The sequence below is a fragment of the Myotis nattereri genome (assembly GCF_964212035.1).
Source record: "Myotis nattereri genome assembly, chromosome: 8".
In the NCBI taxonomy this organism is placed as follows: Eukaryota; Metazoa; Chordata; class Mammalia; order Chiroptera; family Vespertilionidae; genus Myotis; species Myotis nattereri.
The window spans coordinates 36,929,048-36,947,504 of record NC_138083.1 but is presented as its reverse complement, the minus strand read 5'-3'; the positions used below and the strand labels follow the sequence as shown (position 1 = coordinate 36,947,504).

General features: G+C 47.2%; 2 protein-coding genes across 5 annotated transcripts in view; both read left to right on the top strand.

The window, feature by feature from the left end:
• Positions 1 to 88: 88 nt before the first annotated feature.
• On the top strand, positions 89 to 4,332 carry GDF5 (growth differentiation factor 5; the record flags this gene model as incomplete). Its single annotated transcript, XM_081097956.1, has 2 exons — positions 89 to 713; positions 2,890 to 4,332. 2 exons carry the CDS (start codon positions 89 to 91, stop codon positions 3,762 to 3,764), a joined length of 1,500 nt encoding a protein of 499 aa, XP_080954082.1. The 3' UTR covers positions 3,765 to 4,332.
• An 8,463-nt stretch (positions 4,333 to 12,795) lies between these two features.
• UQCC1 (ubiquinol-cytochrome c reductase complex assembly factor 1) overlaps positions 12,796 to 18,457 on the top strand; it is a 111,166-nt gene continuing 105,504 nt past the window's right edge. For 2 of the 4 annotated variants that reach the window (XM_081097032.1, XM_081097034.1), the window contains exon 1: positions 12,801 to 12,849. In XM_081097032.1, the coding sequence (XP_080953158.1) occupies positions 12,826 to 12,849 (24 nt within the window). In that variant the 5' untranslated portion in view covers positions 12,801 to 12,825. Of the gene's footprint in view, positions 12,850 to 13,162; positions 13,606 to 18,457 lie in introns of those variants that run through there. The other 2 variants (XM_081097031.1, XM_081097033.1) reach the window with 2 other exon arrangements.

Below are 18,457 nucleotides of genomic sequence, written 5' to 3'. Positions count from 1 at the left end.
ACTCCTTTCATGGTTTTTCCTGCCAAACCAGAGGCACCTTCGCTGCTGCCGCCGTTCTCTTTGGTGTCATTCAGCGGCTGGCCAGAGGATGAGACTCTCCAAATTCCTCACTTTTTTGCTTTGGCACCTGGCTTGGCTGGACCTGGAATTTATCTGCACTGTTGTGGGGGCCCCTGACTTGGGCCAGAGACCCCAGGGGACCAGGCCAGGATTGGCCAAAGCAGAAGCCAAAGAGAGGCCCCCTCTGGCCCGGAATATATTCAGGCCAGGGGGTCACAGCTATGGTGGGGGAGCCACCAATGCCAGGGCAAAGGGGGGCACCGGGCAGGCAGGAGGCCTGACACAGCCCAAGAAGGATGAACCCAAAAAGCTGGCCCCCAGATCGGGTGGCCCTGAACCCAAGCCAGGACACCCTCCCCAGACAAGGCAGGCTGCAACGCGGACTGTGACCCCAAAAGGACAGCTTCCTGGGGGTAAGGTATCCCCAAAGGCAGGAGCTGTCCCCAGCCCCTTCCTGCTGAAGAAGGCCAGGGAGCCTGGGGCCCCTCGAGAGCCCAAGGAGCCGTTCCGCCCGCCCCCCATCACGCCCCACGAGTACATGCTCTCGCTGTACAGGACGCTGTCCGATGCTGACAGAAAGGGGAGCAACAGCAGCGTGAAGTTGGAGGCTGGCCTGGCCAACACCATCACCAGCTTTATTGACAAAGGGCAAGGTGAGGGGGCGGGGTGGCAGGGGCAGGGCTCAGAGGGAGGGCACCTGCATGCATGGAGGGGCCTTTCAGAGCCCTGGCACTGCCCTGGTGGGAGACCGAGTGTGCACCTGGCCTGGGCTGGTATCTGGGACTATCTCACACAGGTTCCGGGTTGCTGGCAGGTCAGAGTTGGAGGCACCTGGGGAATCACCAAGCCCAGTTCCTGCAAGGTGCAGAGGGGATGACTAAAGGCCAGAGAGGAGACAAGACCTGCCAGCTGGTGGCAGAGTTGGGGACCAGACTCTAAGACTCTTGATCACCAGGCCATGCTCTGTTCCTATGTGGATTGGCCAAACTTTGTAGGCTCCAGGGTACTGTTTTCTCAGAACGCAGAGAAATTAGTCTTTAGCTACCCATGGCTCTGCAACTTTGCCCTCAGATTAGGGGGCAGAGGAGGTGGGAGAGGTGAAGACAGTAACTGAGGCATCTTAGAGTCTTGGAATGACAGATATATGGGCTTTGGGAGTGGACAACAGACCTAGCGTTTAACAGTGTGACCTTGGGAAAGCTCCTTCTCCCTTCCAGGTCAGTTTCCCCGTCTGTATAACGATATGAAGGTTGGACTGGGTGATTGCTGAGAGCCCTTCAATATGAGACTTCATGTCCTGTCCTAAACAGATACTTTTTATCAGTAACCCGGGAGAATAACTGCTCTCCTCGTTTCTCCCTCTGCCCATCTGGCATCACTGTCTTGGCTTTTCCTCTCAACTTGCTGTGTGATCTCAGCAAGTCTCTTCCCCTTTCAGGGCCGAAGTTTCTCCCTAAGTGTGATCGAAGCTCATAAGCTCTGGTTCTGAGTCTTAGGACTTTGGCTGGCAGAGTGGGGGAGGGGTCAGCGAGTGGGAGAGGCTCCTCATTAGAGCTGGCCTGTGGGGGAATGACAGAGGGCGGGGGAGCCACAGAGGCAGCAGGTCTGGCTGAGGTGGGGGAGGTGACCTGGCTGCCTGCCCAGTCAGGGAAAGCTGTGACCCCTTGGGGGCTCATAAAGTAAGTCATTGTGCCCCCCAGCACTAAGGGAGCTCAGAGAGGGGGAGATGGGGAGTTTAAAGGCCTAATTAGTCACCTTCTAGAGCAATATATGAATGCTTTCCAATGGCAAATTTGTATTTAGGAAAGAGGCCATGCTGATTCAGACATACTACTGAGTTTCTTATACATACACACAGCCTTATATTTGTACATACATGCTGGATCTCTCTCTCTCTCCCTCTCTCTCTCTCTCTCTCTCTCTCTCTCTCTCTCACACACACACACACACACACACACATATATATATAGGTGCACACACACCTTCTTACACATATACATTCATGGAATCTTCTTACACACACACACACATATGCCCTTTAAATTTTGACACAAGCCCAATCATACATACACCTGACATGTCACTTATATATGCCATTTTTTTACTCACATATAAACCCAGTCATACACACAAACTTCCACACACACACACACTCATTCATCCAACAGGGTGAGACACATGCACAACAAAATACTAGACTGGGAAGCAGGGAAATTGCATTGTAGGCCCCTTTCGCTATTAACTCACTGTGTGACTATAGTCAAGTCACTCCCCCTCTCTGGGCCACATCTGTAAAAAGAGACCACTGAGATCTTCCTTACGGTGTAGTGGAAGCAGCTTTAGATTGAGCGTAAAAAGTTCTAGGCTAGTGATTCAACTATGCTTTCTCCTAGCTGGTGACTCTGAGCAAGTCACCTAACTTCTCTGAGCCTCAGGTTCGCCCTCTGGGAAAACAGGAGTGATCACAATGCCCACCAAACAAGCCTATTTCACCAGTGAGATAGCATATCAGATAACATAGGAGAGAGGGAGGTGGAAGGCGATCCTGAAGCTGGTGGGTTTCTGATATGAGCAGTGATTGACACAAATACCCAGAGCCACTGACATCACCCCAGCCACATCTCCAGACAAACAACCCTTGGTAGGCTGTGTGGGACGCTGCTTATTCTGAAAAAGGCTCTCAGAGGTTGGGCCTTGGCCTCTCTCAGAGTGGGGCAGAGGTTAAAGAAAGCTCTCTAGAGGGGGGAGGGCCGTGGCCCTCCCCTGAGGCAGAGGTGACTGGCTTTCTTGATGAGGTTGCAGGGAATGACTTCTGGGTGTTCTCTCTAGATGACCGCGGCCCTGTGGTCAGGAAGCAGAGGTACGTGTTTGACATTAGTGCCCTGGAGAAGGATGGGCTGCTAGGGGCCGAGCTGCGGATCTTGCGGAAGAAGCCCTCAGACACAGCCAAGCCGGTGGCCCCCAGTGGCGGGCGGGCTGCCCAGCTGAAGCTGTCCAGCTGCCCCAGCGGCCGGCAGCCGGCAGCCTTGCTGGATGTGCGCTCAGTGCCAGGCCTGGACGGATCTGGCTGGGAGGTGTTCGACATCTGGAAGCTCTTCCGAAATTTTAAGAACTCGGCCCAGCTGTGCCTGGAGCTGGAGGCCTGGGAACGGGGCCGGGCTGTGGACCTCCGTGGCCTGGGCTTTGACCGGGCTGCCCGTCAGGTTCACGAGAAGGCCCTGTTCCTGGTGTTCGGCCGCACCAAGAAACGGGATCTGTTCTTCAATGAGATTAAGGCCCGCTCCGGCCAGGATGATAAGACCGTGTATGAGTACCTGTTCAGCCAGCGGCGAAAACGGAGGGCTCCGCTGGCCACACGCCAGGGCAAGCGGCCCAGCAAGAACCCCAAGGCCCGCTGCAGTCGGAAGGCGCTGCATGTCAATTTCAAGGACATGGGCTGGGATGACTGGATCATCGCACCCCTTGAGTATGAGGCCTTCCACTGTGAGGGGCTATGCGAGTTCCCCTTGCGCTCCCACCTGGAGCCCACGAACCATGCAGTCATCCAGACCCTGATGAACTCTATGGACCCCGAGTCCACGCCGCCTACCTGCTGTGTGCCCACGCGGCTGAGTCCCATCAGCATCCTCTTCATCGACTCTGCCAACAACGTGGTCTATAAGCAGTATGAGGACATGGTGGTGGAGTCTTGCGGTTGCAGGTAGCAGCACTGGCCCCCTGTCTTCCTTGGTGGCACAACCCCAAGATGCTGGTCACAGGAGCCCCTCCTCGCACTTGTGGGGTCACAGAGCAGTCAGGAGGCTGCAGCCAGGAGCATCTCTACAGCCTGCCTGAAAGGGGATTCCAACAGCCTCGCTCACCCTCAGAGTGGGACTTGGGCTACAGGCCCCTTTCGATCCACAGGCCCCTCTGTCTGGGATTTCTGCTCTTCTGCTGCTCTGACTGGCAGGGACACGCCCAGGGAGACAGAATCTGAATGGGACTGAGATCCAGCAGACCTGCTTTTCCAATGAGACTCAACCCACGAACCTCTCCTTTACTGGGCCTCCTTGGACTCTGGACTCTCCAGGGAGTGCTCCTCTTGGGACAGCCGCGGGTGCTGCACCCTCCTGGAATCACATGGTGCCTGGTGACTTTCTGCCCCTGATGCAGATGCGATGCTGACTGGGCAGGGGCGGGGGAGAGGGGGAGAGGGCTTGGGCAGGGGTGAGGAATGTGGGGCTGTTAGACTGTTAGATTAAAATGTACATTGATGAGATAAAAAGCAAAGCTGTGCCTAAAGCTGTGGCAAACTTCTTATTTACTCAAGGGGTCCCAATGACCCCTCAAAGAATGGCTGGCCCAGGGAGGGGAGATGGGTTGCCGCATGTATACACCCGGTGTCCAGGGCCCAGTCCTTGCTTCCAGTCCTGGAAACTGAAGCAGAATGGGGCAGAGAGTACAGGCTGAGCGGGGCCAGTGCTACCTCTAACCCCATTCCTGTTCCTTCCAACGGCCCGTTGGTCTGGAGCTCTATCTGCTCTGCCGTGGCCTGCCAACAGAGTTAGGTTTTCTTTCCGGCACTTCTTAGTCAAACTGATTGTCTCTAAAATGGATCCCTGTTTTAGGGAAATTCCTTAAATGTGAGGAAAATTGGGGATTTCATTTCCTCTAAACATCACTAGTATCTGCTGCCCGCTCCTCTCCCCGGCTCCCCCCCACATACTCACAGAATGAACTGACCCCCATTTAAAGGGGCCTCTAGTTTTTTCTGGGGAACCTGGGCTGCTAGAGATCCCTCCTCTCCCACTGAGACATCTCCTTTTTGACACTGATCACTGTTCCTCACGTGAACTTGTCTGTGGCCCTGCTACCCTCCTGCTTGGCACCTTTAGTACACGCACTGCTCACCTATCACCTCCGACCTCTTCACCCCATCTCCGGAAACAGAGCTAGAGGCCCTCCCCTTAACATTATACATGATATAAACACATAATTACATATTAGATAAATAACCTCCCTACTAATCTCAGACAGTCCAATGCCAGGCACATCCTGACAATGTTTCTTACTCGGGGCTTTGCCCAGACTAAAAGCCCACTTCCCTTTCTCCACTAGAATCTTTGGGGAGGGGCATGAGACATATGAACTCTTGGGAGGGGAGCACAGCCCTCTGGTAGGGCAACGTGGGCACCCAAGTCCTCGTTCTAAGGGCTCAGGACCAGAATCTGCCTGGCTGAAGAGAGGGAGAACCAGGCCTCTGTTTCCCACCCAGGGGGCCTCAACATTTTCCCTACCTCTCTCCAGCTGAGCCTTTGATTCCCAGGGCTCTTCGCCAAAGCTGTTTCAACAGTGGGGATTCCTGCCCAGCTATGGGCAGATCTTGTGTCCCTTCTCTCTAGACCTGAAACCTGGGTTGTCAGGACCTAAAGCAAGAGCCCTGTGCAGGGGGCAGCCTGAGCTTGGAGCCTTGCCCTCCCTGGCTGGACTTCGTTGTGTTTGGCTAGTGGCAGGCCTGCAAACTCTGGAAGTAAACAAAGAAGCTGCCACGGCAGACAGAGTTCTGGTGTGTGGGAGAGAGAATGAGCCTGGAAGGGAGGTGCCAGGGAAGCCAGGCAGCGGGCTGTACATACAGAGTGAGCAGTGTAGAAGCTGGGTGGCTGAAACCCCAAGGGTAGAGAGGCAGGGGACGAAGGGGTCACAGGTGGGGCTGGCTCCTGCACACACTTGTTTTCTGGGCTGCATGTCCCTAGTTTCCTGGAAAGTCTGACAGAACTGGAGCTGCTCCCTGCCTTCGCGCCGTCAAAGAGTTTCATATCACCTCAGCCACAATGCTCTCCTGCTAAAGGCCTGGGTGTTGAACTGACTGTTGTGGCTCTGGCTTGATACACAAGGAACTTCCTCTCCCATCTCAACCTGCCCTAGGACTCTCTTTCACAAAAGAGCCACTCAGACTGTGTACTGTCCCCCCTTTTCCCAACCAGAAAATTGTAGGGTGGGTAGGAGCAGCCCTTCCATCCTAACCATATGATCTATTCAACTGCCTCCTTGGAAAATTATCTCCACCAGGCACCCTCTTCCATGCTCAGTCTTAACAAGCTGCATATTTATACAGTACATTCTTGCACAAAAAAGGTATAAGGCTTATATCATTCCTTAGAGTTCACAAACATTCTCCGGGCCATTGTCTTGCAGCACTGAAGGGCTCAAAGGCAGCCAGTTTCAAATTTCAGATCTGTCACATAGAGTTAGAGCACTTGGGGAAGGAACTTAATTCCATGAATCTTGGTTTCCTCATTTGTGGTGGGGAAAAAAGGTGGGGAAGAGGCAAACAGTCTACCTATTTCATAGGACTAACTGTGAGGACATGAAAGACACTCAACACAGTACCTGGCACAGAGGTGGCACTCAGTAATGTTAGCTGTTATTATTATTTTTTTAAAAATGTATTTTATTGATTTTTTACAGAGAGGAAGGGAGAGAGATAGAGAGTTGGAAACATTGATGAGAGAGAAACATCCATCAGCTGCCTCCCGCACATCTCCCACTGGGGATGTGCCCGCAACCCAGGTACATGCCCTTGACTGGAATCGAACCTGGGACCTTTCAGTCCGCAGGCCGACGCTCTATCCACTGAGCCAAACCGGTTTCGGCTAGCTGTTATTATTAATGTGCCTCAAACAGTCCCAGGAAGCAGACAGGGCAAGGAGTATCACCCCCTGACCCCATTTTGACAGAAAAGGAAATTGACAGCCAGGAGGTAACTACAGGTTCTCCTACAGGTCTCAGTGTGCTTTATACCATTTTTGCTTCTTTTCTGGGCCCCAGACTCCACTGACCCCAGTCCTGGCAAGCAGTGGAATTACTCACCTGGGGTTTGGATCCTTGTCTTAAACGTATTCCCTTGGGGACACATGACATTGTTAGTTCCTTGGGAGAAACAGCTAAGCAGAGAGCTGAAGGCAGAGACAATGGGAGGCCCATAGGAAAGGCAAGAGGTGGGGCTCCCAGTGCTAGGATGCCATCTCTTGGCCTCTTCCACAACCCCGTGTCCCAGGGCCATAAGCAGGAGAATCAGCGTTTCTAAGGCTTGGAACACAGAACCTTGGGAAGCCTCTCAGCCTTCACTCTGACTCCACAACTTGGTTGTTATATCTAATCTGAATATAGATATGAGAAAGCAGAGTAGAGGAGGATTAGTCACATATGCCTGGAAGTCAGTCGGAACTAGGTTCCAGTCTTGGTTCCACCACTTTCCAGCTGAGTGACTTTGGGCTCAGTTATTTAACCTCTCTGACCCTCAGTTTCCCTATCTGCAGAAGAGGGATAATAATATCAAGTTTATTGGGTTTGAGATGTATTCATTCTATCAATCTTTGATTTATTGATTGGTTCATTCATTCACTAATCAGTAAGTATTTATTAAAGGTCTACTCTGGTTCAGACTCTGTGCTGAGTATTGAAATAATAACAACCACCACAATTGTTAATGTTTATTAAGGGCTTATTATGTGCCAGGTACTATACCTAGCATTTTCCATGAATTCTCTTTTCTTGCAATGATCATGACCTCAGGTTTCATGCATGACTGGAAGAGAAAATAAAGATTCCCAAAGGATGCTAGGATGATAAGTCTATGATAGACCGAATCAAAGGAGATGAATAATAAAAAAAAAGGAGAAAAAGTCAAATTATACATCTGAATGCATGAAATCAACCCTACAATTACAGGATGTGGAAAAAAATGTGATTTCGTAATTTCAGATGGGAAAGAGTGTTGTAGGTAGCTATGAAATCAATTGAATATTATTTGGGTGCCTAAACGTGAATACAAGTGTGGGCTTCATTATTAGACAGGCAGTGTTAAATCCTACGGAAACTGTGTTCCTGCTCAGTTAAGCAGGACTTGGAGAGTGTTGGGATGGGGAGAGTAAGGGAGAGAAGCAAAGTCAAGGGTGAATCCTGTGGTTTTTTGCTTGGGCAACTGGGTAAACAGTGTGCCATTCAACAACAACAAAAAAGAGAACACGGAAAGAGAAATAGATTTTGAGAGGAAGATGATGAGGTCAGCTTTGGACATCAAGTTTGAAAAATTCTTTTATTTATTGATTTTAGAGAGAGGGGGGACGGGAGAGAAAAAGAAACATCGACTTGTTGCTCCACCCACCCATGCATTCATTGGTTGCTTCTTATTTGTGACCTGACCAGAAAAACTCTTTAGAGATTAGCTTTAAATAGGGAAAGCAGCAATTCTTCCATGAAATGATAAAAAGAAGAAAGAATGCATGCATACAATAAAATCAGGTACTTGATTTAGTGGCTGGAAGTTGAGTTTCCTTCTGACGGCTTATAACTTCTATTTTCTCTGTGCAGTAGGAGGTGAGGCCATCTGTCCAATGACAGTAGAAAGGGTCTCTGCAGATGTAATCAAGTCAATATAAAGTCATTAGTGGGCCTAAGCCAGTATGACTGGAATCCTTATAAGAGGACAAGAGACACAGAGAATGGCACACAGGGAGAAGGCCATGTGATGAGAGAGGCAGAGAACAGAATGATAAAGCTGTAAAGCAAGAAACACAAGGGTTGCTGGCAACTGCCAGAAGCTAGAAAGAGGCAAGAAATGATCCTTCTCTAGAGCCTTTGGTAGAGCATGGTCCTGCCGAACCCTTGATTTTGGACTTTTAGCCTCCTGAACTTCAAAAGAATATATTTTTATGGTTTTAAGCCACTTGATTTTTGTTTTGTTTTGTCATGTCAGCCCTAGGAATCTAATACAGTTATAAATAGTAGTATTGGAGAAAGGGGGCAGGGTTGAGCACAACAGAAATTGGTAGCCATATTTGGGAGGTACCAATAGGCCTCTTGCATGATTTTCTCCAATAGAACTCAATAATCTAGATGTAGGGGGTAGATTAAACGGACAATTACAAGGTTGGGGTCTTTCCAAGTGGATAGGATAGAAAGACATTTGAGCAAAGGACTTAATATTGGCAAGAAAATAATTAAAATGACAGACTACATGGTCTGAGCTAGAAAGGAGAGGTAGTAAAGAGAGGAGGGGGTTGACAGACGATAAAGAGGAGATTAAAACCCTGGAGGTCTCAACAAGGTAGAGTGACAGTTGTAGTAGGAGTAATGGATAAAAGATGCAATAACAGGGTGATGAGAACACAGAATGACATAAATTTAAAATTTCAGAATTATAATTCTGGTGATGAGGTCCAGGCATAGACAGCTGGACACTTCATAGAAATGGTATCGTACTTATACAATATGCAACCTCTTCTTATTGACTTCTTTCACATAGCATAAAGTTTTTGAGGGTCATCCACATTGTAGCATGGATCAGTTTATTCCCTTTTATTGCTGTATAATAAACCATTTTCTGGATATACCACATTTTATTTAGCCATTCATCAGTCAATGGACATTTGTTTCCACTTTTTAGCTGTGAACATTAATACACAAGTTTTTGTATAAACATGTCTAAATTTATCTTGAATGTACACATAAGAATGGAGTCACTGGGTCATATAGTAATTCTATGTTTATAATTTTAAGGAAAAGCCAGACTATTTTCCAAAGCAGCTGTACCACTTTACACTCGCATCAGTAATGTATGAGGGATCCAGTTTTTTCATATCCTTGCCAGCACTTTGTATTATATGTCTGCCATCTAGAGGGTGTGTGAAGTGGTATCTCATTGTGTGTGTGTGTGTGTTTGTGTGTGTATTTCCCTAATGACTAATGTTGCTAATCATCTTTCCATTAACTTAATGGCCATTCATATGTCTTCTTTCGAGAAATGGTTAATCAAATGCTTTGCCCATTTTAATTGGGTGTTTATTTTATTTTTAAAAATGTTTTTGTTGATTTTTAGAGAGGTGAAGGGAGAGAGAGAAACATCCATGTGAGAGTGTAACATAGATTGACTGCCTCCTGCATACCCTCTACTAAGGATTAAGCCCCCAACCCAGCCATATGTCCTGACTGGAAATTGAATTGGCAACCTTTCAGTGCACAGGTCGATGCTAAACCAACTGAGCCACAGCAGTCAGGGTAGGTGTTTATTGATTTATTATTAACTTGTAGAGTTCTGTACATAGTCCAGGTACAAGTCCTTTATCAGATACATGACTTGCAAATATTTTCTCCCATTCCACTTGTTTTTACTTTCTTGATGGTATCTTTTACAATACAAAAGTTTACATGTTTATGTAGTCTAATTTATTTTTCTTTTGTTATCTATATGCTTTTGCTATTGCATCTAAGAAGGCTTTGCCTAACACAGGGTCATGATGATTTACTCTTATGTTTTCTTTTAAAAATTTTATTTTAGCTATTACATTTAGGCCTCTGTCCCATTTTGAGTTAATTTACCATATGTTGTTTCGGATAGAAGTTCAACTTAATTCTTTTGAATATTTTTTTAAAAATTGTGATTATGTATTATACATCTACTACTCTAATATTTTTGAAGGCAAGGACCAAGTTCTACTTCTTTGTATTTGCCATAAAACCAATGAATAAACATTTTTCCCCAGAATTATATTTTGAGAATGATATGGGTATTTTTTATTTCAATTTTAAAGGTAATTATATAGATATGGTACAAACTTTAAATAAGACAAAAGGATAGATAGTAAAAAATGTCTACCTTCTGCCCTAACCGGTTTGGCTCAGTGGATAGAGCGTCAGCCTGCGGACTCAAGGGTCCCAGGTTCGATTCCGGTCAAGGGCATGTACCTTGGTTGCGGACACAACCCCGGTGGGGATTGTGCGGGGGGCAGCTGATCGATGTTTCTCTCTCATTGATGTTTCTGACTCTCTATCCCTCTCCCTTCCTCTCTGTAAAAAACCAATAAAATATATTTTTTTAAAAATGTCTACCTTCCATTTCTAACCTCTTGTCTCCCAAATCTCTTTCTCAGAATCAACAACTATTAACACCATTACTGTTTCTTGTATATGCTTCCAGTAATTTTCTGTACCCATATTAGTACACACAGAAGCCAAAGTCTTTACCATGGCCTACAAGGTCCCCCAGATCTGGCCTTTAGGGCCACCTTGTCAACTTCATCTCCTACCATACTCTTTTTTTCTTTTCTTTTTTTTTTTTTTTAAAATATATTTTATTGATTTTTTACAGAGAGGAAGGGAGAGAGATAGTTAGAAACATCGATGAGAGAGAAACATCGATCGGCTGCCTCCTGCACATCTCCTACTGGGGATGTGCCCGCAACCCAGGTACATGCCCTTGGCCGGAATCGAACCTGGGACCTTTCAGTCTGCAGGCCGACGCTCTATCCACTGAGCCAAACCGGTTTCGGCCATACTCTTTCTTAAGTCATTTGACTCAAACCATAATAACCTCCTTGCTCTTCCTGGGAAGACCAAGCATTCTCCATGTTGGGGCCTTGTTACTTGTTCTATCTGCCAAGGATGCTCTTTTCCAAGATATTGACATGGGTCACTCTCTCATTGACATGGGCCAGATTCTCATTTCATTCATACCTCTGATCAAATCCAGTGAGGTTTTGCCTGATCATCTTATTTAAAATAGCACCTTGCCTTCTCACTTTTTATTCTTATCCTGCTTTGCATTTACCAATACCTGGCACCAGATGATATTTATTTGTCTATTGTCTGTCTCCCTTTACTGGAACTTTTCTACTGTATCTTTGGCATCTAGATCTGAGCCTGAATCATGGTAAGTGCTCAGCAAATATATATATTTTTAATGAACGACTGAATTACAATGTGGTGCCTCTAAGGAAGTATGAAAGTTCTGAGGGTAGAGACAGTGTAAAGGGAGAGGAAATGTAGCGAGGGAGAGGGAGCTTTGAGAGAACCGTGGAACTTGCTGGGGCTTCAGGCTGAGTGTTCAGGAGTTGATGAGCCCTGGTGGTGGAGGCTTTGGTGTCAGGCCTCTTCATTCCTAATTTATCCACCATCCTCGGCAACCTAAATGTCTCAGTAAATGACGCATCCTAAGTCATGAGCTCTCAGTTCTTCGAAGGCCTCCAGTCCAGGGATCTTCACCTCCACTTCATTTCAGCCACGTTCTTCCATAGTCACCCCCTGCACTTGGTCATCATTCCCAACAGTTCTAACCCTAAAACCTTAAATTAAAAAATATCACTGTCTGATCAAGATTTTCTTATCCTTTAAACTCTCAGTTTTGCTCATTACATTTTCTTTTACTCATTTGCCCCTTCTTCTTTCCTAACAACCTCTTCCTCTCTTTCTATTCTTCACTATATAGATGTCCTGGCCTATCACTCAAACCTCTTTCTTGACAATATCATCACCTGCTTTTAAGGGAGCTCCCCAAATCCTGGTCTTTTAACCCCAGGGAAAAGGGGGGATCTTCTCGGGAGTCAAGCTTGGGAAGGAGGGGTTCTGATAAGAGGGCGCTGAGTAGTGAGGCTGGTTGAGATCGGGGTTAAGGAGAGAGCTATGCAAATCCCGAAGCCAGAGGTCAGGGAAGGCCGGCGTTGCAGAGGACTTCTGCGTCCGTGAACGTCGGGCGTGGACGAGCGAGCGAGAGGGAGGCGGGTCCCGGCGCAGTCCCGGCCGACAGCCCTGCTCACCGGGTTCCGCGCACCGAGGGAAGCGCGCGCATCCTGGCAGCGGCCTTTGTGCGCCTGCGCCGCCGTTGCCAGGCGCCCACTGGCTCGGGGACGCTGGTCGGGACGACCCAGTAGAGGACGACCCAGGGAAGGCGTCGCGGCAGCCGGGACTCCGGAAACTCACCCTTCACCCGGAAATGGTTGTTGAGGAAACATGGCGTTGCTGGTGCGAGTCCTTGTGAGTGAAGGAATGATTTCGTGCGGTTGTCCGCGGGCCCGGGTTGGAGTCGGAGAGGACGGGGTGGGAGAAGCTGGAAGGAAGTGCACAGGGGGGGTCTGTGCGGCCGCCTCTCTGCGGGGAAACTGAGGCAGCTTCCCGCCTCCCTCTGACGTTTTTGGCCGTGGTTTCCCCCCCTTGGGAGGAGGGGGAGAGTGACATCGGATCTGAATTCGATGCGGTTTGGTTTTCCTCAGTCGCCGCCTGCGACCGCTTCCCCTCAGGGAGAGGCGGCACGTGGGGCACTGATGCGAGTTCCGCGAGACAGGGTTCTATCCGGTCCCTGTTCTGTCGCCGAGGTAGCGTGTGACGCCGGGCAGGTCCCTCTCAGACCTCAGGAGCCTGACGTGGGAAACGAGGACGTTCATCTGCGGCCCTTTGGGATCCCGAGGTTTCCCGGGTTTGTTTCAGAGAGCAGTCGGTCAATTCTGAACGACCGTTGCGTGGGCTACCGTGACAGATGATCAGGCAGAAAGCTGCACGAAGACTGAGGTCCTAGCTGCCGTTCTCACTCGGCCTCGTACAGTGTCTGGCATATCATAGGTGTCCGATGGACGGTTGTTGAACGAATGAATGAAGAATGAGGTCGGGAAGGACTGCTCGACTAACTCGCACCCTTATGGGAAGCTACTGCCCTTCTTGTGATTCAGCCCGGATCCTTCTAGCATACTGCGACCTCCAGGAACGAAAGGAGAGAGAAAGTGGCCGCAGGGAAAGGTTAGGAGGATACAGAGCTTAGGTGCTAACCGTGGAGGGATGGGAGAGTATAATTTTAGCAAGTCTTTCAAAACCTGGGTCAAGGGCATTGGTGTTTCATAGCCGAGACTGTCTGTTCTTGCCTCTGGTTGTCTTTTGAGTTGCCATTTTACACTTTCTAATCTTTTACTATATGGCTTACAAGGACTGCAGTTTTACTTATATTTCTTCTCAGTCTAGCAAAGTGCACTGCCCACGATTGCTGCTCAATATATATATTTGTTCGAAGGATAGCTTTTATAACCAAGAGAAAGATTCACTTGGCAGAGTAATTGTTGATGCAAAAGCAAGAATTGATTGAGATCAGGACTGCTGAGGAAATGACGACTAGGATGTCCCAGCTTATTTAGTGTGTGTGTGTGTGTTTTACTTTTTTAATATATTTTTATTGATTTCAGAGAGGGACAGAGATAGAAACATCAATGGTGAGAGAGAATCATTGATCGGCTACCTCCTGCACACCCCCTCCTGGGGATTGAGCCCACAACCTGGGTATGTGCCCTTGACTGGAATTGAACCTGGGACCCTTCAGTCCACAGGCTGACACTCTATCCACTGAGCCAAATCAGCTAGGGCCCAAGTTATTTCGTTTTTAAGATGGATACTTGGGGGAAGAGATGAAAAGTTTATTGGGCAGTATACCTGAAATGAACCCCTTAGTTTGTTTTGGAAGTTAGCGGATGCCCCAGCTATCTTATTCTTATTCCTGAGCATGTGGAGTGTTTCAGGTTCATTTCTTCTTAGGTGGTAGCATCCATAGATTCTGCCTCTCTGAATGGATTCTATTAATTGGATCTGTCCTACCCCCACCCCCATTTATCCTTTCTAGTAATCTTTTTAGGGGAAAAGTAAGTTTAGATAAGGAAAGTCACTTTCACTTTATACAGTGAATCTTTGAACTCCTTTAAACATCTCTATATATAAAAGCCCAGCGACTGGAACGGCAGAACGACTGGCACGATAGGTGGCTATGATGCACACTGCAGCAGCCAACCAGCCAATCCGGGCCCCGATTGGCCCTCAATACCCTGATTGGGGGAGGGGCTGGCTGCCAACTGCCTGGGGCCCCTTTCCCAGCCAGCTTGGGTACCCCCCCACATCGGCCCCCAACATCCCGATCTAGGGTGGGGCTGGCCGGCCAACCGCCTGTGGCCCCTCCCCTCGGTCGGTCCCACCTCCGTTTGGACCCCCCACCCCAATCAGGAGCAGGGCCGGCTGGCCTACTACTCGGCCCCTCTTCCCCGCCGGCCTGGTGTTATAATGTAACTAGAGGCCTGGTGCATGAAATTTGTGCACTCGGGAAGGGTGTCCCTCAGCCTGGCCTGTGCCCTCTTACAGACCAGGAGCTCTCGGGGGATGTCCAACTCCAGGGGGAGCAGGCCTAAGCTGGCAGTCAGACATCCTTAGCGCTGCCACAGAGGCAGGAGAAGCTTCCGCCACCGCCGCTGCGCTTGCCAGCTGTGAGCCCGGCTTCTGGCTGAGTGGCACTCCCCCTGTGGGAGCACACTGACCACCAGGGGGCAGCTCCTGCATTGAGTGTCTGCCCCCTGGTGGTCTAAGCACATCATAGCGACCGGTTGTTCTGCTGTTTGGTCGATTTGCATATTACCCTTTTATTATATTTATTATTATATAGGATGTGTGACAAAGCAGTGGAAACTCCTGTAGGACAGGTTGAAAGTGTCAGTAAACATGAAAGTAGCAGATATTTATGGATCACCTACTCTGAAGAGGTATTTGGGTTAGGCATGTGAGGAACTCACAGATACAGGAAAGTGCACATGTTTAGGAGTCTGGAGGGCCTTGGTTGTAAGCTTAGCTCTGTTACTTCTGTGGTTGTGACTTTGAGCAAGTCACCTAACTTCTCTGAGTCTCAGATTTTTTTAACAGTAAATTTGATAGGGTTGATCATAGAATCAAATGGGACCAGTGATATTTACATGCTTTTCTAAATTAAAAATTTTTATTTTGAAAGTATAAAAAAATTTTTTTTAATAGTCAACATAGTAAACACTCACATACCCACTATTAGATTTTTTTTGGTTTGTTTGTTAATCCTCACCCGAGGATGTTTTTCCATTGATTTTTAGAGAGTGGAACAGAGTAAGAGAGACAGAAACATTGATGTGAGAGACACACTTCAATTGGTTATCTCCTGCATGCACCCAACCAGGGCCAGGGATTGAGCCTGCAACCGAGGAACATACCCTTAACTGGAATCGAAGCTGGGACCCTTCAGTCCGAGGGCTGCTCTATCCACTGAGCCAAACTGGCTAGGGCTAGAGTTTTAAAAAAAATATTAGTAGATCTTGTAGTAGTTGTGGATGGATCAGAGAGAGCTGAAATTAGAGACCCCCAAAGTCAATCAGAAGGTACTTAAGTAATCCTGGAAGAAGTGATAAAAGCCTATAGTAAGGAGGGAGGAGCAGTGTGGTTAAAGAGGAAGGGATGGTTTCAATAGGAAAGAGAGTATATAGGGCTTGATGAGAGGTTAGATATGGAGGGTGAGGGAGAAGGAGGAGTCTTAACAGTGAGATCCAGGTCAGCCTTTGATAACTGAGTTAATAGTAGTGTCCACTGAGAAGATCCAGCTGGAGATAGATATATTTTTTTCTTTTTTAGCAGTTGGAGAGTTGGTGTTCATGAGAGCGAGACAGTGCTGAGATAAAGGTTATAGTTGAAGCAAGATGTTGTTGAGATTTCCTGGGCAATAATATTGACAGCTAACATTTATAGGGCACTTACCATGAGCTAAGCACTTTTACATACTTCATATATGTGAACTTAATCTTTACAACAGCCCTTTGAAAAGGTAAGCACTATTATTTTCCCCATTTTACTGATAAGAAAATTGAACCACAGAGAGGTAGTGTTCCTGAAACATTCTCATTAGTCTTCCTTTATTTTTTCTTTTTTCAGACTTATTGGTCAGTTTTATTCCCTCTCCAATGATGGGTTTGGGAAGGAGGAGGAAACTAAAACACTGCTATTGCTGAGTAGCTCCAGAAGGGGAACTGGCCTTTTGAGTAGTGCAATGAGACTTGCTTATAGTTTTACTAGAGGCCTGGTGCATGGATTTGTGCACCAGTGGGGTCCCTTGGCTTCGCCTGCGGGGATCAGGCTGAAACTGTCTCTCCAACATCCCCCGAGGGGTCCCAGATAGCTAGAAGTTGGTTCATGGGTGACGCACCTGCACCCTGGAATTGGGCTCCCTCCTCTCTGGTTCTGGGTGCGTCACCCGAGAACCGCAGCTGCCAAGTTACCACAGCTTATCAGCTCCTGTGTTGAGTGTCTGCCCTCTGGTGGTCATTGCGCGTCATAACTACTGGTCGGACGGTGGCTTAGGCTTTTATATATATAAATGAGCTGTCCTGGGCATTGGTGATCATTTTTGCTTTTCGTTGACAATAGTAGAAATTACAGAAAGGCACTCTGTACTTTAAAATTTTTTTTAGTAAAATATACATAATGTAAATGTACCATTTTAACCATTTTTGAGTATTCAGTTGAGGGCATTAAATACGTTCACATTGTTGTGCTACTATTACCACTAACATCCACTGTTTTCATCTTATAAAACTGAAACTCTGTACTCATCACCATTCTACTTTCTGTCTTTAAGATTTTGACTATTCTAGGTACCTCAGATAAATGGAATTATACAGAATATGTCCTTTTGTGACTGGATTATTTCACTTAGTAAATGCCCTCAAGGTTTATCCATGTTGTAACGTGTCAGAATCTCCTTCCTTTTTAAGGCTGAATACTATTCCATTGTGTATACTAGTATATATCACTTTATGTTTATTCATTCATCTGTCAATGGACACTTGAGATATTCCATCTTCTGACTATTGTGAAATAGTGTTACCATGAACATGAGTATACAAATATCTGTTTGAGTCCCTGTTTTCACTTCTTTTGGGTCTAAACTAAGAAGTGGAATTATGGGAGTGTAAGGTAAGTATGTTTAATTTTTTGAGGAATTACCATTTAATTTTTCACAGCAGCTGAACCATTTTATATCCTACCAGCAAAACACAGAATTCCAATGTCTCCATGTTTTCACCAATCCTTGTTGATTTTATTTTCATAGTGGTCATCTTAATGGGTGTGAGGTGATATCTCATTGTAATTTTGATTTGCTTTTCTCTAATGACTAGAGGCCCAGTGTGTGAAATTCGTGCTCTCAGGGGTAGGGGTTCCTCGGCCCAGCTTGCACACTCTTATAGTCTGGGAGCCCTCGGGGGATGTCTGGGTATAAGCCGGCAGTCAGATATCCTTAGCGCTTCTGCAGAGGCGGGAGAGGCTCCTGCCACCACTGCTGCGCTCCCCAGCCATGAACCTGGCTTCTGGCTGAGCGGCGCTCCCCCTGTGGAAGCACACTGACCACCAGGGGGCAGTTCCTGTGTTGAGCATCTGCCCCCCCCCCCACCCCCCCCATGGTGATCAGTGCGCATCATAGCGACTGGTCATTCCGCCATTCAGTCAATTTGCATATTAACCTTTTATTATATAGGATTAGTGACATTAAGCATATTTTAAATGCTTGTTGGCCTTTAAAATTATATCTTCAGAGAAATGTTTATTCAAGTCCTTTGCCCATTTTTTAATTGAGTATTTTATTTTATTATTGTTGTTGAGTTGTAGGAGTTCTTAATATATTCTGGATATGAATCCCTTAATCAGATATATGATTTGGAAGTATTTTCTCCCATGCCTTTTCACTTTGTTGGTAGTATTCTTTGATGTACAAAAGTTTTTAATTTTGATGAAATTCGATTTAACTCTTTTTTCTTTTGTTGCCTATGCT